The sequence below is a fragment of the Buteo buteo genome, chromosome 6, assembly GCF_964188355.1.
Source record: "Buteo buteo chromosome 6, bButBut1.hap1.1, whole genome shotgun sequence".
In the NCBI taxonomy this organism is placed as follows: Eukaryota; Metazoa; Chordata; class Aves; order Accipitriformes; family Accipitridae; genus Buteo; species Buteo buteo.
Window position 1 is genome coordinate 39,893,805 of NC_134176.1, and position 23,926 is coordinate 39,917,730.

The 23,926-nt window shown below is 37.6% G+C and overlaps 1 protein-coding gene across 9 annotated transcripts in view; it reads left to right on the forward strand.

The window, feature by feature from the left end:
* SIPA1L1 (signal induced proliferation associated 1 like 1) overlaps positions 1 to 23,926 on the forward strand; it is a 224,181-nt gene that overhangs the window by 165,098 nt on the left and 35,157 nt on the right. For all 9 annotated transcript variants that reach the window (XM_075030550.1, XM_075030559.1, XM_075030551.1 and 6 more), the window contains 6 exons: positions 852 to 1,026; positions 9,352 to 9,455; positions 10,662 to 10,819; positions 14,440 to 15,016; positions 16,028 to 16,302; positions 19,709 to 19,987. In XM_075030550.1, the coding sequence (XP_074886651.1) occupies positions 852 to 1,026; positions 9,352 to 9,455; positions 10,662 to 10,819; positions 14,440 to 15,016; positions 16,028 to 16,302; positions 19,709 to 19,987 (1,568 nt within the window). The remainder of the gene's footprint in view (positions 1 to 851; positions 1,027 to 9,351; positions 9,456 to 10,661; positions 10,820 to 14,439; positions 15,017 to 16,027; positions 16,303 to 19,708; positions 19,988 to 23,926) is intronic.

The following is a 23,926-nucleotide window of genomic DNA, read 5'->3' on the forward strand; positions in this document are numbered from 1 at the left end:
GGTTTTGGTGATCACAGTAAATGGCTGTGGGTGCTGCTTTCTTCCCTTCTGTTTCTGTAGTCCAGACATGAAGGGCACAGGTATGATCCTTTTTGCATGTGAATCAATTTGGAATTGGTGGGAATAGTTTGCTTTGAAAAATCACAATTATGGTTGAGTAAAAAATTACTTTATTCACATCTTCAGTTTCTGCTGTATTAGGAACATCCAAAATCAAATTAGAGGAAAAATGGAACTAAAGACCACAAATATATTTGAAGGTCTATGCTAGTAAATAGTATCTCTAAAGTATTACCAGCATTTCTCAATTTAGCTGTTTTCTTTGTTCTTGCATTTCTAAGTCAAAGGCGTCCAACTGAATGCCATGGCTTCTTTCAACATTACTAACAGGTGAATGCACTAATAGGTGAATAATTTTTATCTCGTCTTACATGCTGTGCCCTACCCTTCTGTGTGGAAGGTTTAGTATAGGATAGTAACAATGGTACCAGCCTAGGAGTGAGAGTCAAGTTCTGGCATTACTGAGCCAGCGCTTTCCATGTGGCTCAATGCAAGACATTCACCATTGGCAAGCTGCAGTGTTGTCTTCCTGAAAATAAGGAACATAAATGTTTGTTTCACTTCAGAAAGCATTTTGACATCTTCTGATGAAATACGCCATCATCAAGGCAATTATAGTGGAAGACAATGAGAATATTTGGAACTAGGCTAACATTTGAAATCAGACTGATAATTAGGTATTTTTTTCTTTGTGAATTATGAGTTTATCAGAAAATGTGAAGAGAATTCAATAAGTAAGTTGCTGTATAACTTGGTATACATATAAGATTTTAACCTTCTTCTCTTTGCAGTTAAGTTACCAGCTTAAGGTGGGTATCATGTACTGCAAAGCCGGGCAAAGCACAGAAGAGGAAATGTATAATAATGAATCAGCAGGTCCAGCCTTTGAAGAGTTTCTTCAGCTCTTGGGAGAACGAGTTAGACTCAAGGGATTTGAAAAGTATCGTGCTCAGCTGGATACCAAGAGTAAGGCTTTTTCATTTTTTTTTTTTCCCTTAAGTGAACAAAATGCATCATGTGGTTGCTAACTGACTTTTTATAGAGAGTTCTTAAAAATAACCTCTTAGCTGTAGGAAGACAGTTGCTCAATATTAGAAGTGAAAGCAGAGCAAGTACGTAATTTGACCCATACCCATATGGTCTTTCATCTCTGGTAATTATTGGGGTTTTGTACTAATTTGGTAGGAAATTATCACTAAAGCTGCAACAAGAAACCAGTAACTATGGAACCATTAATGGTATTGCAAATCCATCATCAGTGTCTCGTCTAAAGAGTAATCAATACAGTTGGTATGTCATAATTTTTTTCAATGATATGCTAAGAGACTTTCACCAAAAAAGTTTTGAGAACCCATCTACATAACTCCACCTTGACAAGTTGATCTATTGCTTTTGTGCTGTGTATGTTGCATGTAGTTTTTCTTCTAGGCAGTTTTGTCTTCCTCCTGCTATCAAATGTATTCCTCCCTCTTGTGATTTCTTTCTTCTGAGTTATGGAAATTAGACTGGATTTGTTGGTTAGATTATCAGCTTTAACTGTAAAACATATTGGAACAAAAATGCAGTGGAAAGATGATCTTAGGTGACAGTATCTGTAAAAGAAACTCCCTACTTTTGGAATCAAGCTTGTGAAATACCTGTTTGTCAGCTAGTGCATGCTATATTCAATTTGTAAATCTATTTTAAATACTTGGGGGAATTTTTGGCCTGTCTTCCTTTTCTTTGAGTATTGGAACTAACCAGTGGAAATATTGCTATTTCGCTCACTTGCAGCAAAGGAAAATAATGAGTTGATTTGTGAAAGCTGAAAAGCATTCATCAACTTCAGTGCAGCAAAAACTGTGCTCTTGTTGTGGGTCTCCTATCACAAAGACAGTAACTCGCTGTGCTTTAGTGCTGCACCATTCTACCTTGTGTCCTTAATTCTTACAGGGATCATGTTGCCATCTCTTCAGGCTGTTCTCAATCAGTCTTAATCATCACTCCTCATAGGGTTATTGTTGTGGTTTAAGCCCAGCTGGCAACAAAGCACCAAGAGGCCACTTGCTCACTTTCCCAGTGGGACAAGGAGGAGAAAATATAACAAAAAGCTTGTGGGTCGAGACAAGGACAGGGAGGGATCACTCACCAATTATTGTCATGGACAAAAAAAAGACTCCACTTGGGAAAAAAACCAAATCAATTCAATTTACTACCAATCAAACCAAACAAGGATAATGGGTAGTAAAACCAAATCTTAAAACACCTTCCCCCACCCCTCCCTCCTTCCCAGCTCAACTCCACTCCCCATTTTCTCTCCCTCCTCCCCCCAGCAGCGCAGGGGGACGGGGAATGGGGGTTGGGGTCAGTTCCTCACACCTTGTCTCTGCCGCTCCTTCCTCCTCAGGGGCAGGACTCCTCACTCCTCCCCTGCTCCAGCGTGGGGTCCCTCCCATGGGAGACAGCCCTTCACAGACGTCTCCAACGTGGGTCCTTCCCACGGGCTGCAACTCTTCAGGAACTGCTCCAGCGTGGGTCCTTTCCGCGGGCTGCAGTCCTTCAGACACAGGCTGCTCCAGAGTGGGCTTTCCCACGGAGTCACGGCCATCTTCGGGGTCATCCACCTGCTCCGGCATGGGGTCCTCCACAGCCTGCAGGTGGATGTCTGCTCCACTGCGGACCTCCGTGGGCTGGGGGGGGACAGCCTGCCGCCTCACCGCGGGCTGCAGGGGCGGCCCCTCATCCTCCTCCTTCCTCACACTGACCTCGGTGTCTGCACAGGGGTTCCTCTCACATCCCACTCCTCTCTGCTGCAGGTTTCCCTTCTTAAATTTGTTATTGCAGAGGCACTGCCGCCATCGCTGATGGGATCGGCCTTGGCCAGAGGCAGCTCTGACTTGGAGCTGGGGAAGCTTCCAGCAGCTTCTCACAGGAGCCAGCCCTGTTAGCCCCCCTGCCCTGCTACCACCACCCCACCCCAACCCAAAACTGTTATAAAACTTTCTGTGGTTTTAAACCTAAATTAATACCACTTTTGCACACATTTACCATTGAGGCTGCTTTCTTTTAGTTGCAATACTTACGTTCCCTCTGTTGTATTTACTCCCTTGAGTGCATTTACACGTTATGGTTGTATCTCCTCTATGCTTTTGTGGCGGTACCCTTAATAAGCCAAGTCTCTCTTACTGGTATGGGACGCGTGGATTTATCTGCTTCCCACACATACACACACATGCAGTATAACCTGGTAGCCTTCCTCTGCACTCATCCAAGTCTGAATTCAGTCTCTTTAACTTTAGTGGCTAGGATTATATACATGATTCCAGATGAGATCCAGGCAGTTTATTGCTGTAACAGTTTCTTCCCTTTACTGGAAATGTATTATACAATAATTCTCAGGCTGGCTTTTCCTTTTCTGCAGCTCCAAAGTGTTATTTTATCAGTTATAAAAATAAGCTAGGTCAAAAATCAAATGTTTACGGAAAACAGACAAAATGTTTATTATTTCATAGCTTCTGGTTTTATATTGTGACCTCCTTGTTACTTTCAGTAAGGTAAAATCCTTTCTTCCCTTTCTTCTGGTTTAGTTAAGACATCTGAAAAAAAGCCCTCTTTTTGGTGTCAGTCCACACGCACTGGTTTCTAGTACATGTAAATGCTCTTATGATTAAGAGTTGATTCATCTGTTCAGATATACCCATGAAAGCTGTAACTGTGTCTTAAGTACTTGCTTGAAATTTTCTTCTAAAAAGCGGAATTTTCCAGTAATGTTTGTGTTCCTTCTTGTTGCTTTTTGAGTCGATGAAAGAATTTTGTCAGGTTTTCATTCTGTGTACTACAGTCTAGCACCTGTTGAATGGACATGTATGTAAACTTTTAGTTGACTGAATCTCTCCTGGTTTTAGGATTTGTCTTGTTGTAATGAAGGTCTTCTACTCCATGTTGAGAGCCTACATGTCTTTTTACATTGCCCCCTAGACCTGCCAGCTCCATTCTGTATCAAAAGATACAAAAAGGCTTTATGTGAACACTTCAGTGTGGTCAGAGAGGAAGGAGCATGCTCTGGGTGGAAACTGCTGCGTTCATGAAGGGTTTCCTACATTCTCTTTCAGTCAAGGTTTACAAGCTCATGTGTGGGACTGTGGGACATCTAGCTGATGTGGGATCAGCCAGAACTGCTTAGGAGCTCCTAAGTTGTCTGAAATCTTTCAGGTTATGTTTTCTGCGGGTTTACTGAGGAAACACGTGACTACACAACATACATGAGTTCTGAACGAGCAGGTTTAGACAGCAGCAAACGTTAACAGTGGCAATAATTTTTTTTTAATTGATCTTGATGGTGCTATGTTTTCCTTTCTGCAAGTATGCAAAGCACAGACTGGAAGTGGTGGAAGAGAAGGTAGTGTTTTGGGGCCACAACACTAAGCTCTTTGGATAGCTACGTTCAGAAACCCTTATTGCATATTCTGCATAGGAAATGGCAAGGGAAAAAAAGCCACCTTGTGGTAGGCAAAATGCTAAAGACCAGAGATGGTCACAAGAGCTGCACCTCCAGTGTGGGGAATATGTGAACAGCAGAATACATGCAGGTAATACATCTTTGATAGCTACCCTAAGTAATCAGTCAGGCTTTTCTGCCTTGGCCCTAACACAGAAAGGCCTGCATAGGAGGAGATTGTGGTCTATACCATGACATAGGTTTATAGGGTTTTGTTGAAATGGCTAGGTCTACAGCTAGGAAGCAAGCTCCTCCCTTCTCCAGCTCTGTGCTCTTCTCTTGCTAAAGATTGCTGTCATGAAATAGTTCTTGCAGTCTCATTACTCAGGAAATTTTCCTGCATAAAAATTCTGTTTAATGTCAGCACAGTTGATTGCAAAGATGCTCTTAAAAACAAATGTATGTTCATTAACTTGCAAGAAAGGTCAGAGCTATGTAGGCTATGTTACTAGTTCCTATACCTTTGACAATACTTTGCAACCTATGAAAAGCAGATGTATGATGTAAGATATGATGAAGGATTTTCTCAGCATGGAAGGAAGCTGATTGGTATACATTCTCTGGAAGTTTTCACAAGATGTTTTTAATTTGTGCAAATTTAGAAAAGTAAAGTTGCTCTAGCAAAAGGCAGTTTCACAACAGTTGTTGTTCTTAGAAATTTTTAGAATTAGGGGCCTAATTGGTAAGTATCTGTAACAGAGCCAATTTTAAAAGGAGGAATCTCATGCATCCTATTAACTGAAAGCCTATTTAAGTGTATTGGATCCTTCAAGGGCTTTAGCTTTGGATCTCTGCCAGTGCCACTGTGGAAAAGAGCTGCTACTTCTAAAGTTTTGTTTGTATATTTCTAGAATTACCAGAGGGGAAGCAGTCTATCTCATGGCAGCCTGCAGACTTTGGATAGGAAATAGAGCTTGAAAATGTCATCTATCCCATGGTTGCTAGGAAGTTTATGGGCATCACTTTAAAGTAATAAACATCACAGTAATCTTTCAAATTATAACTTCAGTCATTTTACTTTATTCTCTAGTTGTAATGCATGCTTTATTTCCCTCCCCCTCACTTAGTCTGATTTCTCAATGTTTTAAATTGGTAAATGGGATCAGCTGGATAATGCTAGGCCTGGTAACCTGGCATGTGTCCAGCAGAGTGGTAGCATGGTTGGTGCAGGAAATGAAGGAGATTGATTAATGTGAGTTGTAGGAGTTTATGAATTATCTATTTGATGGGATTATATATATAGCTAATAATGGTAGATTTCTGTATTAGATGTTTATACTGCATGACTTTTTGGTTAAGACATGAGAAGAATATAAAAACTACAGAAGATACTAAATAGATTAAAAATCTAGGGAATTAATGGACTTCAAATTGACATTTCATTTAGGGGTTGTCAATAACCCCCCATGTTTCTAATGAAATAAATCAGATAGATTACCTTATCTTGTACTATTTAACATCTTTTCAACCACATGGAAGTAAGAGTAGACTTACTGTTGGGTCTGAGACATTTGCTGGGAGACCAATAGCCAATGGAGGTCAGAGGTTCCTCAATTGCTTAAGAAGCAGAAATGGGTGTGCAGGAAGCCCATCTGCATTTCTCTGTATTTGTGTTACCCGTATACTTTTGTATGTTACAAAATAAAGGATTCTGTCCTCAGAAATAGTGTCTGAAAACAACTTGAATATTACAGAAGTTGAACATGAGTGCTTGGTGTAATCCTTGTATGTAACAGAAAGGAGAGCAGGTTTGACAGGTACTGAATTTGGGCCAAGTAACTAGGAGAAACTAGAAATAAGGCAGGGCTTTTTAACAGCAAAGGTAGACAGGAGCAACATTAAGCTCTGAAATGACTTGTTCTTGTGCCTTTTATTGTGAGCACTGCTGCAGTTTGTAGCAATGGCTGTTCCTTCTCCTGACTCATCAATATAATTTATTTTTTGTTTTCCTGGAACTCCTTGCAACATGTTTTCCTTTGAAACACTGAGTCAGATTTTCTACTCATACTGGTTTTTATACAGTTTTCTAGTACAGAGGTTTTAAAAGCTGCTGTAGAAGCAGGATGACAAAGTCCTGTGCCTTCAGTGAGGTGAACTGATCAGCAGTAGTTTGTTAGTGTCAATCACAGTTTTGAGCACTGTTGATGTTAGAAAAAAAACACTTAAATGGGAGTCTGTTAAGAAAGTCCTTGTGAAGATAGCTGAGAAACATTGGAAGGAGAGAAGAATAAGGTGGATTTGTAAAGGTGAATAATGATGGAAGGAAGAGAAGATCAGATAAGTCCTCACCTAGTAACCAAATCCAGCAATGGGACAAGACTGAGAAAGCAGCATTAATAGGTGTGCCATAAGCTAATGGCAGGAAGAGATGTCTTCAGTGTAAAAAGGTGCTAATGAATTTGTAGATCCCTCGGGCCTCTGTTAAATGCAAGGAAATCAAAGTAGATTGTAGTGCTGGCTTACAGTTCTGACCTTGAAATGATGGATACTGTTCCAGTGCACAGTCTTGGATTTTACTGCAATGGCAGTGATTTGATTTAAAGCAAACACCTGTAATTATTGTGTTGTACTTCAGAAAAAGTATTCTAGATTTGTAAGAAAGAAGAAATCTGAATGGTGAGAAAGATGCACAGTCTGTAGAGGATGTGGACTTCTGTAGTTGGATTTGAATAATAGGGATTTAAGCTCTGCAGTACTTGGAAATAATTGGAATCATTAAACATGTCATTTGGATTGTAGCCTTATTACTTAGTTTGCAGAATTGGTGCTGTTCTGAGAAAGAACCCTTTTCTGCCTGAAATGAAGTCCATCTAGGAAAGTTGAAAGTTTGGTTTAAATGCATAGGTGTTGTTCTAGCATATTATTTGTCAGAATTGCTTCATTCTTTTCTTCTTCCCCTGTGTCATCTTACCCACTTCCGTTTCTTTTTTGCACCTGCTCCCCCTTTCCAGTTCTTCATAATGTTTATGTATGCTTTGTTTATGAAAGGTGATGTACAAATTAGCGTATTTACAGTTAAACACAAAAAAGCCAGTAAGGAGTTATGTTGATGTTTAGGTGACTTTCAGGTGCATGTACCTCCTTCAGCGTGCATTGTAATGATCAGGCAGAGGATGGAGGCTGCTGTGAACTGAGTGCAAGATGAAGTTATTCCCTTTCAGCCATTGTGCTGTTGTAATTAGCATTAAAAAGAAAATGTTTAGCAGGTAGCTAGTTTTTCATAATGGCAGTGTTGGACGCTGGAAAAGGGAGCCCAATCTCCTTGAAACAGTAATGGGGGGGGTGGGGGGAGATAAGATTCCAGGAATTTTTTTTTTTCTTATTCCCTTTTTATTCTATCTAGATGATTGGAAATGCAAAATCACTATGCAGCTATAATGTAGAAAACTTACTATTTAATTTTGTGGATGATGTTGCAGTTTTTAATTTACAGCAAAGCTACCTCTACTTTATTATTACAAATTTGACAGGAAACGAAAACTTCTTGTCAAAAGCTTATACCCAAAATCTGGGTAAATAAACTGTGTATTTATGCTATTGTAAATGCCTCACAAATCTCAGAGCTATTATCTCCTTAGTAACATGATTTCTCTGCTTATAAAAACTGCCAAGGTGTCATACTTAACAGCTTTTTAAAATACATTGCTATAAATAGCTGAGATTATATAATATAGTAGCATGTTTATATAACTTCAAATAACCAGGATGCTTTTTTCCATATATAAATCTAGTTACTTTTAAAATTCTCTTTGAAAATGGGCTTTTTTGCACTTTGGACAGCAGTTATATTTAATAGAATATATTCACTATTTCAGCTTTAAGTGTGTTACTACTTAAATTAATGGAACATTTTTCAAGGTCTCTTTTTTTTTTTTTTTGGTGAGAGAAAGAAAAAGTAAAAACAGAAGTTCCCAGTTTGTCTGTAATCAAGTGTTGTCTTCAACCAACACTTTGTAAACTTTAATAATATCCCCTCTTCTTTTTTTCTTTCTAAACTTCATAATCCTAGTTTTTATCATTTTCTCTCCACATGGAAGTCTCTCCATCCACGTATAATTATTTTTGTGGCCTGTTTCTGGATCCCTTCTCTTTCTTCTATAACTTTTAAGATAGGGTGGCCAGAACCCAAAACAGGTGAGAGTACCTTTGATTAATATACCAGCGTTATGATGTCATTGTTGTGGGCTTTTTCCATCATCAGCTGTGAGCATGCTAGCATCCTGTTTGGGTTTTTGACTGCTCCTATCCATAAAGCACCTGTTTTAGTGAAGGTTTTATCTGACTTCATTACAGTTAATGTAGAGTCCTGATATTTATGTTTAAAGGAACCCATTCCGTTCTTTCATATATTGTGGATTATATGTCCATTGATATTTAATTATGCATGAAATCATGGTATTCATTTGCAGTATCTGTCTACCTTCCTTTCTGAAATCCTTTTCACATTCCTTACAGTTCAGTTTCATTCCGATTAGCTTGAGATATTGGGTGGTGTCTGAAAGTTATTTCAGACTTTGTTATCACTTTTCATGCTTAAATAGGCTTTCTTCAGGGTTTTCTGGTATAAATTCCCTATTCCTAACAAGTTCTTCATTAGGAAAAGTACACAAAATTATACATGCCATCTATTTGTGTCATTTGCTTTGGCAGGTGAATAAACTCTGGATAAGTTTTTACTTGCTGACATTTCAGCTAGGATCAAGGATGAATAGGAATTCTTGTCTTGCCTGATGATTTTCTTTGATAATAATGAAACTTTGGTTTTAAACTTTTTTAAACAACGCTTTTATTTTCTCTTTTTTCTTTAACTGAAGCTGATTCAACAGGTACTCATTCTCTATACACAACATACAAGGACTATGAAATCATGTTCCACGTTTCTACTATGTTGCCATATACTCCAAACAACAAGCAACAGGTAAGGTAGACCATGCCTATTTAGAATTAGTTTTTCCTCCATCTCAAAAGTAGCTGAACTATTAAACATTTATGACAACTTTCACTTGTAACTAGCAAAGAAAACACTTGAAGAATCAAAAGTAAAACTTGCCATCTTTGTGTCAGGAAGATGAGCAAAGCAGATCATTGTAGGTACATCATAGGTAGATTTTCTGCATAGGACCGTTTTCTATTTAAATATGTATTATTTACTGAAACTTTGATGTAAATATTATACAATAATGTCAGTAGCACATCTGTGTTACATAAATAAGAGTTCGTATCTTATGTCAAAAGGACCATAGTGTACTTTACATGATTTTTCAACCTTCTGCAGCAAAGTCCACTGTGCTTTAAGGATTGCATTCAGCAAATTGTAATACACACAGAATCAGAGGTGATGAGTGGGTGGTTCAGCACACTACACAAGAAGACATGAGACAAAATATGTTTTTTGTTTTAAAATTTTTTTGTTATACTGAAGAGCTGTGTAGGCTGACCTTTGTTACTCTGAAGTACCTGGTCTTGTTAAATACTAGGCCATCTTGCTGTGTGTGATGTAGATGCATTTTACTCTAGAAACTACATTATTTTGTGTTTCTGTGAATAAAATAGCATTTTCCTTTAACAATAAAAGATAACACAGCATTCTTTTTAGTTTGCTTTTGTCCACTAAACGTTAGACTACTTTGTAGTTTACCTTTCTCTTTTGCTGTAGTTTTGGATGTACTGAAAGAAGCCTATCAGAAAATTATTATAGTGTGTCTTAAGCACAATGACAACTATTTTCCACTTGAAATGGAGCCTACTTGTGGCTTGTAAAAATGTGTGAAGTGGGGAATGTTTTCCAGCTTCCATGTATCACTAACTACTCTGATACTAGCAGGTTTTGTTGTTGGTTTTCCTCTTTGTTTAGCTTAAAATTTTCCTTAACAAGATCTTCCGGTGTGTTACATGTAGAAATTAAATTGTTATGAAAATGAAAATGTCCATGCCTGAAATTTATTAGATGAGTAACTAACATTCTGGTACTTCTCATATAAATCCTCAACTGTTTTCGTTTCCGGCTTGAAGTATCATTTGAAATAAAAAAATTGAACAATAGTAATTTATAATAAAGATAAATAAATAATTGAAAATTGTGAAGAGCCTGTGTTTTAACCTATGCATCTTTTTTCTGTTAAAGCTTCTGAGAAAGCGACATATTGGAAATGATATTGTGACAATAGTTTTCCAGGAGCCTGGAGCACAACCATTCAGCCCAAAGAACATTCGATCCCACTTCCAGCATGTCTTTGTCATTGTAAGAGTGCACGGTCCCTGTACTGACAGCGTTTGTTACAGGTAGCTATTGCTAGTTTCACTGAAAACATGGAATTTGAGTGCAAAGGGAGGCGTCATTCCTCTTTTAAATTCTTAGTAGGGAAACATAGTGAAAGATAGGGGTGGAGGAGATTTGGGGTCATGTGAATTTAGAACACTTTAAAAAGTCAATAGACACACATGAGTATGGAAAGGAAACACACCCAGTAAGGAGATTAATGCTGTCAGTATGTGTGTACACGCACACACGCGTGCACACACAGATGCATGCACATACACACACATCAAGCATTTGGGAATGATTTTGAAATTCCATTCTCACTTCTTTTTTGTTCTCTTCATTAAGAGTATGCTAGAAGAGTATTTCTGTATTGATTCTTACAAATTCACTTTTTGTTCAGATAATTGGGCATCAGCTTATGTTACATTTTTGAAATTTAGACAGTGAAAAAGTATGACTAACCTTTCAGAAAGAAGCTAAGCTCTCTGAAATATTTTGTCTGAAATATCTTCATTTCTTCTGTCATTTCAGTCCAACAAATAAATTCCGCAGCTTTATGCAGCAAAAAAAAAAAATCTTAGCGTGACCTTAAAGTCAATATGATTAAAATGGAAGATGGTAATTGGTAGTAACATATAGTAAAGAATTGCAAGATGAGATTCATATTCAGCATAAATTTTTTATCCAAATTGAAAGCATAATGTTTTTGAGTTACACTTCTTTTTACAACCAATGAAACTTTTTACCTTTGGTGTATCCTGAACTCTTAATGTATTTTTATTTTAAATGTTGACTGTCCTCAGCAAACTTTTCTAAAGCTTCTTTATGTAAAATATGAAGTATCAGAGTAATGGATTTAGAATGGTTATCTCTAAATGAGGTAGCCTTCAAATTAACTTGTCTTTACTGAAATACAAATGTTCACTTAAGTGTTTCATTTAGTCAAGTGCTTATTTAGAGGAAGAGCTAAAACTGCAGTGTCTGAGATGGTGTATTCATGTTTTTCAAGTAAGTATAGTAAGGTTTAAAGGCTTTTCCCTCCCCCGAGTTTTTGGTAAGGCTCACACAGCACTTCTGGAACTGGTGTTGAACTTTGTACATGTATTAAACTCTCCTGGAGTAGGCATGTTTGTGTTAATACTCATTTTAAGGCAGCTTATTGACAGATTCTACTGCTACATTATTTATGTGGACATACCTTGTTCTTAAACTTTTAGACATATGTTTTGGCTCTTATTCTGTACAGAAACTGATTTTGAAGTAAAGGAAAAGTAGGAAATATATCCACAAGGGCTACAGATGCATTTCCCATTTGAATTGGGTATTACAAACACAAAGAAATATCTGCTTTTGGTTATTATTTTAAATAATATAACCACATATTTTCAATTTCTTTCTTTTAAAAGGCATAGGAAAGATTTATATACTGTAATAAATTTAAATATCTCAGGGTTTTATTTCTGACCTTCAGACTTCTGAATTGCTTTCATTTTTCAAGTCTTCATAACTACAAGGACTGGAACCTTACTGGTTACTATTAGTAAATAAAATTTGAGAATTTCACCTTTAGTGATGCTACAGGCTTAAATTTTAAGGGGAGGGGGAGCAGGTAGGAAAAAAAATTGTGAGAGTGTCAGTGTTCATTTCGATACAGGAGACTGCTAGAGCATTGTATGTTCTGTGTACTGTCTTTAAGATTAAAATCCTTTCTTTTTTTTTTTTGTCCTCTCAGTGCAGACACTTGATTTAAATTTATAGAATTCCATTATAAAAAGTTTTTCTAGGAAACTTTTCAAACTAAGTTCGACCTCTTTTTCACTGAATTATTTGGAACTGTGTCATAGTTTCATAATTCTAGACAAAACAGGAAGCCATATAGCATAAAAATGTACTGGAATTTATATTAAAAGCTACATAAAAGGAATAAAATCAAGCACTGTCTTGGCCAGTGGTTCTCCCTCCCAACTAAGATAAACAGTATTTCAAAAGCCTGGGTTCTCTGTCGGCATCATTCACTTTTTAAAACTTCTCTAGCATATGTTAAAGATTAAATTTTTATCCCTATGATTCATGATACTCAAAACCTAATCAAACAAAATGTCACTGGTAGATTTCATTACATCCAGTAATTGTGCTTAACGCTTAGGCTTCTATCTCTTAATAACAGACCCTTTAGGACCACTGGAGATGATCGAGAGCCAGATGGTTGCATCATGAGCACCCCCTGTTGCATACTTCTAGATATATTGGCATACATTTGAAGGAAATATGACAGTCAATGACATCTTTCAATATCAGTTGCCAGAAAATATAATTAAAAACAACAAAAGCAAACACACAAATAAAACACCCTGCCACCCAAAACCAGAAGATATGGTTAAAGATTGGGCAACTTAATTTTTATTTTTGGTGTTCCTGTGTGTGTCCCTGCCCCAAAAGCTTTAATAGTATTTCTGCAATCTCAATTGCTGATTTTTGCGGGGGATTCTCTGATTATGTTTAAGGATTCAGATAAGTTAGAGCAAAGCGTGAAAATAATACCAGCCAGTCTTCCAAATGAAACACCACATAAATTTCTAGTATGTTCAAGTCCCACCCTATTTTTCTTTATAAAAGTCCATTACTGTGATATTTTTGCCAAAATTTGTTAATGCTTTTTCAAATCTAGTTAATAGATATGTGGTAAATCATATTCGAACTGTTGGAGCATTTCTTGTCACAAAACTGTTGAAGTGCAGTTGTCAGTCTCTTCTTAGGACAGACTGCCAAGGGAATGATACTGGACTGGAATGGCAAATCTTCAGTAATGCCAAACAACTCTCATCTGCTCTGTATCAAAAGAGAATTGACCGTGGAAAATAGCTGAGCTTGTTGGCATTGCCTAAGGCAACCTTATTGTCAGTCCATCATTTGCTACGGAAACTAAAAGGAAGAGTTGAAAATGAAAGCATCTATTTCTAATATATGTCTCCAAACTTCTAAGAGATTTCTTATTTCTAATCTTTTTGGAGTCTGCTTCTATCACTAGCATGCAGTATCAGCTACTGCAGTTTTCAATCCAGAAACTTAAAACATAATCAGTAGCATGATGTATATATGCGTTCAGTCACCAGAAGATGATTCTCAAAGTGAAACTGGCCTTGTGAGATGACTTTATTGTCTTTATCTTTTTAATGTGGCCATTTTATCTGTATTTCTACTATTGATCATATACTGCGCATTGCTTTCAGATGAGCCTTTCAGCTTTAGGTAGCTAAATTGTAAGCTAGCCTTTGTAACAGTGTGTGTTAGAAATTTTCTGTTTATAGTGAAAAGAAACAAAATTTAGAAATACCATACATGAGTGCTTAATTTGTCAAAAAAGCACTGTTTTGCACTTGAAGCTCTCTTTAAGCTGTGGTACTGAGGATGACTCAAAAATGCCTAGATGCAAAAATAAGTTGCCTTGTGTTTGTACAGTAAGAGGGACATAATCTCCACACTGCCACCATTAAAATGTAAATATAGGCATATTCCTGAGAAAAGGAGAGAAAAATTGAGGGCTTAAGGAAAAAAGGAAATGTATTTTCTTATTCAAAAACTGCTGAATTTGCATACAGTGAAACACTCTGCTTCTTCCTTATTCTTTTATTTCTTTTAGTGTTGCTGTGACAAGATCCAGAGATGTACCATCCTTTGGACCACCTATTCCAAAAGGTGTCACGTTTCCTAAATCAAATGTGTTCAGGGACTTCTTACTAGCCAAAGTCATTAATGCAGAGAATGCTGCTCATAAATCAGAAAAGTTTCGTGCGATGGCCACCAGGACCCGTCAAGAATACTTGAAAGACTTGGCAGAGAAGAATGTCACCAACACACCTATTGATCCTTCTGGCAAATTCCCCTTCATCTCACTTGCTTCAAAAAAGAAAGAAAAGTCCAAGCCTTATCCAGGAGCAGAGATCTATAGCTCTGGTGCTATTGTATGGAGTGTCCATGCAAAAGACTACAGCAAGGGTATGGAAATAGACTGTCTCCTAGGCATCTCTAATGAGTTTGTAGTCCTCATTGAACAGGACACGAAAAGCGTGGTGTTCAATTGCTCCTGTCGAGATGTGATAGGGTGGACTTCAACAGACACAAATATCAAAATATTCTATGAGAGGGGTGAATGTGTTTCTTTGGAGAGCTTCATCAGCAACATTGATGATATCAAAGAGATCGTCAAAAGGCTGGAGGTTAGAATGTGTTCTCTTGTTTGGCTCCCCTTCTTTGCTTTCTCCTCTCGCCCTCCGCCAAGTAAGGCTTCAACTTAAGCAATGCTTGGGATCCCTAAAACTGTTCTGATTGTCTTTCCTGAAATCTATAAGAACTTACCTGATTTTATTTCTGATAAACCAATATTGCTTTCACTTTTATCAGGTATCAGCCAACCCCAGCTGGTTGTGTGTGTGTCAAAAAAGTCTCAATATATTAAAAAAAAAAAAAAAGGCAAGCAGGGCCTTCAGTTGCTCCCACACAATAAATACAGAAGTATCACCTTACTTCTTTTCCTTGTTTTCCTGCCCTTTCTCTGTTTTATAGGCTTTTTGTATCTTGTTTCAAATGAAGCTGTAATATCTTTGATACTGACTATGTTGCCAGCAGGGTGCAGTCCCAATCCCTATTACAACCTTCAGATATTCTCTGAATGCATGTGATAAACTAAAAATGCAGTGAATCATGGTATCTGTCTATAAAACATCTGTCCATGTGCATTTTTTATCCGATTAAGTTCTGAAAGAATGTGTTACGTTTCACTGTCTTCCCTGTAATTTCACAACTGTAGTTGTATAATGACCAGGAAAAAGGGAAGACCAGGCCCCATTAAATTGGTCTTGACAGTTTTCATGCTCATGGTAGGTAGAATAGTTGTCATAGACCCTGGTTTACTGTGCTTAAAGTAGAGATGCTTGTGTAACTCCATGTGTTTTTCTGTTGTGTGCTGCCATGTATCTTCTAAAATTCCTGTGGTTTCAGTAAAAATTTCAAGGCAGAACTTGGGTAATCAGACTCTACTGAAAATACTAGTTTGAGTGACAAGACCCATTTCAGCTGACTGTGTACCCAGGACTGTGATATATATTCCTTGATTGTGTCCCACCATTGTCTTGGGATTTGGTTGATAGTACAAAAATGGAGCCCTTAAACCTCTGTTAGCACTGAAGGTCTCCCCGTGCATTAAATTCTGTCCTTATTTCAATTCACAGCTTGTGACTAAGGGCTGTGAAACAGTGGAGATGACTCTGCGTAGGAATGGTCTGGGTCAGCTTGGTTTCCACGTAAACTATGAAGGCATTGTGGCAGATGTTGAGCCGTACGGCTATGCGTGGCAGGCAGGACTGAGACAAGGCAGCCGGCTGGTAGAAATCTGCAAGGTGGCTGTAGCCACTCTGAGCCATGAGCAAATGATTGATCTTCTCAGAACATCAGTAACAGTGAAGGTCGTCATCGTCCCTCCATATGAGGACTGCACACCACGCAGGTATTGTATAATAGCTACATTTGGTCTGAAATTACATCTTGATATATGGGGTCGGGGGGGGGGGGGGGGGAGAAACACCACAGAATAAGTGTTAACCTCCAGAAACCATTGTATAATCACAATATAGCATCCAGTATTGTAAGGTGAAAGAGAAGGGCAGGAAAAACTGCTCATATCCAGACTCCAGACCCCACAAAATATTAATTGAATACCACAGTTCAATAAAATGTGTGAAGAATCTCATGTAGCCTTTAAATCCCATAGAATTTAACTTGGAAATCAAACAACTTTTTGTTGACAGTTGCATGTTTATGATGCATCAAAATTAACTGTACATTTCCTTCCCTGCTTTCCCGTTTGTTGATAGTTTACAATGTCTGTGGAGGTAATTCTTGAAAGCTATGAATAGACTTATGTTCTTCTACTTCTGCAAAAGAGTAAGGCTGTAAATGATGAGAGTTTATCAAAGTTATGGATCTGGCCAGAGAAATTGCTGCAAATTGCAATTCTTCTTTACTCAGTAGTAGATCTTGCTGCATCTCTCTTGTATCCCATCTGTGTTAAGCTTGAGGCTTGTGTCAACTGTATTACTGCTTTTATAGCTCTAAAATGTTGTTTGATCAGAAATAAGCAGTAATACGTGCTTTTTTGTAAGTTGGACATTGTCCCTCCATTTTTCCTGAACTCACACTAAAGCTTTTTATAATTTTTACTGCTCCCACCTCAACTCTCCACAGTTGTCTGTAGCATTCAGCCACATCACTAAACCTGATTCCCATGTTCCTGACATCCTGTGTTAATATCTTGCAAATGCTATATGATTAAAATGGAATGATCTTTAATAGACTGAATTTGCCTGCAGGCTAGCTCAAGGTTTATGCTAGATTTGCCAAGAAGAAGCAAATACAGTTATCTAAGTTAAATGTGCTCCTTGCAGTGAGAGACTGGGAGAGCATTTTGCACTGCTGTTTTCTAACCAAGCAATATCTTTGTCAGGGTAGATGCAAAATCTTTCTATACTTAAGGTTGGGGCTGAACTTAAATGCATATTTATTACATTGATATGAAATTGTGTCTCCGAGCAAAGACTTGTACTTCCATAAAAGAAGAATCGATGTTTGTTTTTACTGTAAGCCATGTTAACTCCTTTTGTAACTGGTAGCAAAACAGGAACAGAGAGAAAAGGAGTTTTATTTGTCCTTTAGTTGTCAGTGGAAAATTGAATACATGTCAGAGATTAAAATGAGCAGTGGCATAAGGTCACCCATGAGGTATTTGGAAAGCTTTTGTACAGTATTTAGCAGCCTGAGCAAATGGAAAGTTCAGCTGCAATCATAGCAAAAGGATTAGAGCAGAAAAATCTGTGTGGAAGGCACAGATCCTATTATTCCTGAACTAAATTAAGTACAGCCAAAAGCAGGCTTAGCTTTAGTGTATCCAAACCCATAGCAGGAAGAGAAATTACTGCACTTTTTCAAATACTGTACTCAGCATCAGAGAGTGGTGGTGGTGTCCAGTAGTGAGCAAATGTTCATGGTGGATTATTGCCTAGTTATAACATTTCATAACACAACTCTTTGTCCTGCTTTTGGTATCCAAAATCATTAAGGTTTAGGAACGGTGTCTTGAATTTGTTGCTATCCTACATATATTACTAGAGACTTGATTTAAATCTTTGCACAAAGCAATTTCTCTTTTGGCAATCAGTTTTCCAAAATTGGAGTCCTTTCATTGTGTCCTCTGGAGGTCATTCAGTATTTCTACTACAGTAACTTCTACAGACCGTAATTAAAATGAAGATCAGTTCTGCTTGGTATAGCACATTCATATGAGAACCATTCCCTATCCTAATGAATTGATTGGCATGAAGTTGGAGGAAGAGCAGGGGTGCAGTTAGATAAGATGACTTGCCAACACTCATGTGTACAAGGTCAGTAGCAGACACAAAAATATATCTAAATACCATGGTTCAGAATCTAATGCCCTACACAGAGGCAGGCGTTGTTATGGTAACATCTCTACTAAAAGATGGTCATTAAAATATTGCCACTGAACTCATTTAGTGGACTGATTGCTGACCTTGAAGTAGGGACACAGCAGCAAGATGAAATTTTGTCTTCTTGCTTCTTAAACTGTAACTATGTCTGCAAAAAACAGAGAAACCCAAACTACTAAAGTGTATAATCACTAGGGAAAGAATAGCAGAGACATAAAATATGAAAAGAAAAGAAAAAACAAGGGTATCGAGATTTTAGTTAGGTTGTGAGTGGACTTTGAAAACAAATCTCCTGATCATCCCTATCTACCATGCAGTGGTTCACATCAGAATGGCCTGGGAGCACACAAACATTTCCTTCAGATGATGCTAAACTACATGTGCTTCAGAAGCACACCGTGTGCCTTCAAACTGCTAATTTAATTTGAAGGTTGAAGACTAGAGGGTAGGTCAAAGTAAAACCACAAAATGTGTGTATTGTGGACAGCAAGACCTCAGTGCTGACTGTTTTGCTTTGTTCACTCCTATTAGACTGCACAACTTGCTAATGTCAGCATAGCCAGATAAGTTATCTGTTTTGTTTTGTATTTTACCTGGGAAGAGATATTGATATTTCTCAGCTCTAATGGTGTAATCACTTAGAGGAAGAGCTAGAAGTAGAAAATGTTGCACTGATTGTTTATTTTTCCTTCCCATAGATAATGTGCATAGATAAAGTAATCGCAATAAAAAATTCACTTAAATAGAGATATATACATTTGTCAAGAGAAATACCAAAGTTATCCTCACTGAAGCTGAAGGTCACATCTGCTTTCCAAACCTCTCATTTTAAATGTATGCAGAAGTTTGCCTTGCATCTTATGTGGACTGCATTAGCTTATATCCTGTTTTACTCCAGTTTTTATGCTGTCCTCTTCCTGTACATCCTCAGGAAGCAATGGACATCTTTTGGGCTTGGCATCTGCAATTCGTAGCAAGCGTTTTGTTTTCATAATATGCTAATTTATCAACTGAGGTACTCCAAAGGCAAAGATCTTTGAAAATAAAGTGTAATGCATTATTTCATGGAAATCTTGTCTTATCATGGATGTCTGTGCATCAGAAAGATTTATCTCAAAAAGAACAAACATTTCACATCTTATTTGTCTGGGTGCAGGTAAGTTGTAAAACCCATTAATTTTTTAAATTAGGAAGGGGAGATACCCTTCTGACAGATTTTTTTAGCTTGTATAACCCAGTAATCAGATGGAGAAGATCAAAATTTGTTAAACATATGTTTCTCAAAAGCAAAATCTTACATTTACTGTTTCATAGAACTGATTCAGCTTCTGTCTTCAGATTTCTATCTGTGTGAACAGTATATATTTATTTTAATTTTTATAGCAGCATGTTAAATTTCTTCATTTCCAGGAGTTCTTCAGAAAACTACCGTATGCCCGTGATGGAATACAAAGTGAATGAAGGAATGTCGTATGAATTCAAATTTCCTTTCAGAAATAATAACAAATGGCAGCGAAATGCAAGCAAAGGACAGGGACCTCATGTGGCTCAGGTACCATCCCAAATACAAAGTCCAGTAACATCTAGGATTGGCTCTGGGAAAGGAGAAGGGAAAATGCCACCCCCAGAACGAGCAGCCAACATCCCCCGAAGCATCTCTAGTGATGGGCGCCCGCTGGAGAGCCGGAGGTACGTGTCTTCTCCACAGATGGCTTTTCATTGCTGCTCAGAATCTTGTCTGGAACAAAGCACAGTAGATTTATCTAAGTATCTGATGACTGCTTTTTACCTTGGTTTTAATTAGTCAAAAGGCAACATGAATATGAGTGAAACATTAGCCAAAAGGAAATACCTTTCCTGGCATGATTAACCACAAAATGAAGTATTATGGGATTGTTAGGCTATGTTTCTCTGTGTTTGATGGTATTCTAAAACTGCTGTATTGTTATTTACATTTTAAATGAGTAACAGTCAAAGCTTTTTAGATCTAAGTGTTCCTGAACTTCTGCATTTTGAAGAAGTAAATCAAAATTTTAGCTTGTTTATGGGCTTGGTGGAATTGCCTAAAGCTCCCAAGGCAGAAATTGCATCTAACAAGGTGTTTTAGAAAGAGAACTCTGACCAGCACAGAAAGCAAATTTATCTGATTGGGGAGTTTTCAAACTTTTTAGGCTAGAGAAGAGATTGTTTTAAGTTTGCGTTTCTCCAGGATGGTTTGGGGTTTTTTGTTGTTTTGGTTTTTTTAAACAGGAAAGTGATTATTATTAAGATAAAGGTATCAGGCACATCCTGTCACAGTATTTTCATTCTTTCATGGAAGAAGGTGTATTTGATAGTATTCAAATGAACTGTCATTGTTTTGATTATCTATACAAATCTGTCACTGTCTCTGCATTTACAAAGAGATCTGTAGAGGGAAACAAACTTGTAGCTTATATTTCTTATTTTTGACAATTCCTTAAAAAAAAAAATAGCTGTAGACATATTCTGATCGTGCTTTATGTTGCTGAAAAATTTAAAGCAGTGGAAATAAGATGCATATTGTAGAAAAATTAGAGAGTTCTAATAAATTAACTTAAAAGCATTTTTCATGTCCTGAAGAACTGGGGATAAAAAAAAATAAATAAATCAAAGGCGGTACACCCAAGACCAAGGAAATTACCAAGGTGAAATTGAAACTTCTGAGTAGGGACACCTTGTTAAGAAATTGCAATAATTGGTACGGACTTCATTTTCTTACTTTCTTTTTCATTAGACACTCGTATTTCTGCACTCAAACTGATTAGAGAGTGCTGTCCCAGTTATAGCTTTATGCAAGTTCAATTGATGTATACTTAAAGCTCCCATCAGTGTGAGTTGCAAAAGAAAATTTGCAACACTGAAAGCTCTAATAATTTCACAGACAACCTGATAAGATTGACTGTGAAAAAGGTTGCAGAAGCCAGTGAGACACTGGACTTAGCTCTCTAATGGTACATTTGGACCAACATAAAAATTGCATGGCTAGGCCATATCTGCCTGCTACAGCTGAAGAGATGCAGATGCTGAATTTGAAGGAACAGGAGTTGGGTGGTGGTTGGTTGTTTTTCTCCCTCTAGTGCTGTAGAATCTCACTGTAATTATGGAAGGCATAGTAATACCTGGGCAAAGTTTAAGGCAGTGGCAGAAGCTTAGATTCAGTTGAGTTGCTGTTTTTTTCAGATGCTTCCATCTTTTCGTGGTATAAACCAAAGAGTTTTGTCTAGAGTCTCAAGTTGGCTGTTCCACAACTCATACTGAGAAGAGTGAGCCTTTGACTGCACTGAGACATGGAGTATTATAACTGTGTTTTTCTTGTGCATAAAATCCTATGTGGGCAACATTGCACACCTAAAGCATCCAAGATTTATCCAGACACTGGATGCTTCTAAAGGGGGGTTATGGCCTGACAAATGTTTGCACAGTGAAAATTACATTTCCATATACTCAGCATTTGTTTTCAAAAAGTGAAACTTTGACTTTCCATTTCCTTCATTTTCAAGGCGTGTAGCTGGGGTTTTTCTCCTCCAGACATTCTTTGAAGTATTTTTTTTATTATTATTATTATTCAAAAAGGGTTCTATTGGATCTTTTCACCCTTAAAAGTATATTATCAAAGTAGCTTTTAAGTTTGGCTGGGAATTTTTTTGGATGCCTGAAAGATGTCTTCTCTCTTATCTTTCTCTCTTGTCTTTCTGGTCTGCTAAACATGTTAGTCTTGGCTGGATCAAGTTTAAATATAACAGCAGCTGCATAAGGTTAACGTGTTTCCAGTTAAAGTAAAGAAAAATATATTTTTGTCATTTTAGAGGAATACTGGAGGGAGGGGAAGCAATAAGCTCACTCTGAGACTCATTTGTCTTTCCTCTGCATGATAAGAAAGCTTTGCTTTTGAGGAAGCTCAGATACTTCTATTGTTATTGTGTTAAATCTATAAAATTAACAAAGATGAGATTTTCATAGCCCTCTTAACTACTGTCTCATTTAATTTTTCACCACTAACTTTCATACTTCCCATAGTGTAAAGATCACATATCAGGGAGGTGTTGGGATCTGTGCATGTTTCTGGCAATGGTGCTCCGCTGTGCTTTGCTCCCTATGATTTGTTCTTTGCTCAGTTCTCGGTTGGGGAAACGGAGAACCAAGGGTAACCTGGTAATATGGGTACCGGGATCTGTACTGGTGGTCCCTGTGGTCCAAAAAAAGCCCTCTTAATTAATATAATTATAAACCTGACCCCAGCGTACACAAGATGGCTACCTGAGTGTCTGTCTCTCTGCAGCATTTATGTTCTGTCGAGCAATTTTAAAGGGTTTTAGAAAAAAAAAACCACCTGATATGGCTCATTAGCAAAGCAGTACAGATACCCTAGATTTTCTTACTAAATCAGAGCTTCACTTTCAAAAAGAAGGTACTGCCTAAGTGTCAGTGGGGCTGGAAACCTATCTGTGAAGATCAGCATCAATAATTTCAGTACTAAATTATAGCTGAAATCTCAATTTTAATCTTTGGTTGTGGTCTACATATCCCTAGCTATCACTTGTGTTTCTGTGGTGCTGAGCCACAGTTGAGACTTGCTGATGTTTGACTGATCTTGATACTTAGCTGTTTTGAAACTGGAGCTGGCATTTATCCCTCTGTGCTCCTGCCTTTTGACTGTATGTTCTTCATTTATTGAGCTGGGCGCTGTGACAGTGATGGCAGATCTCATCTGCCACTAAGAAACAGTGATCTATAGTTTGTGATCTGTGTTTTAAGGGACATGGCAGCTGAGAAACCCATAGTAAACTGATCCATGTGGCTCTTTGAGCTCTGAATCCAAGATGATTTTTGGAGCTAGCATGATCACAGTCACCCAGGACCACAGGTCAGAACCATCATTAGCCGTAGCTCTAGTAGGTGGGATTTCAAAGAATGGAATAGAGGCATTATAATATTTCTGAGGTATCAGACCTGACATGGTACTCATTTTAATGGTAACATATCAGCAATAAATCCATGAATTAATATATATTAAGTATTTAGAAAAAAACCTGAAGATTTGAGGGATTTAATTTAAACAAAAACACCCTAACAGACGAGTGTTTCCCTCTTTGAGTACAAAGTGCTCTCAGAGTACAGGGAGTACAGGCGTAACTCTTTTTGAATTACACACTAGTGATATTTGACTGATGAGGTTAGAGCCTCTAAATGTGCATACTGAGTGAAATAAATTTATTTTTTACCCTTGCTGATATTTCCACTTTAGTCAATTTAACTGTGTTAAAAATAAATAAAAGCTGCATTACTGGTCCTGAGAACAGGAGGATTTCACTTCATATACCTAAAAACATCTTGCCTCCCTATGGAGACTGCTGTTAGTAGGTGGGAGAGTAGCTTGCTTGACAGTCCCTGATTCTGAGAAGCCAGACAAATGCCTGGTCCTGTGCCTAACTAGCAGAGTACTTAAATTTGCCTTTATTGGATTATCTTCATGTGTCCAGCTCACTAGCTTATACTTAAACTCTCCCTGTTTCTCGTAGTATCCTGGGTCCCTGAATGTATTCGTGATTGATGTCCACATTTGTAGGCAGGAAAAATAACCCAAAACTTTATAAATCTTAAAATAAA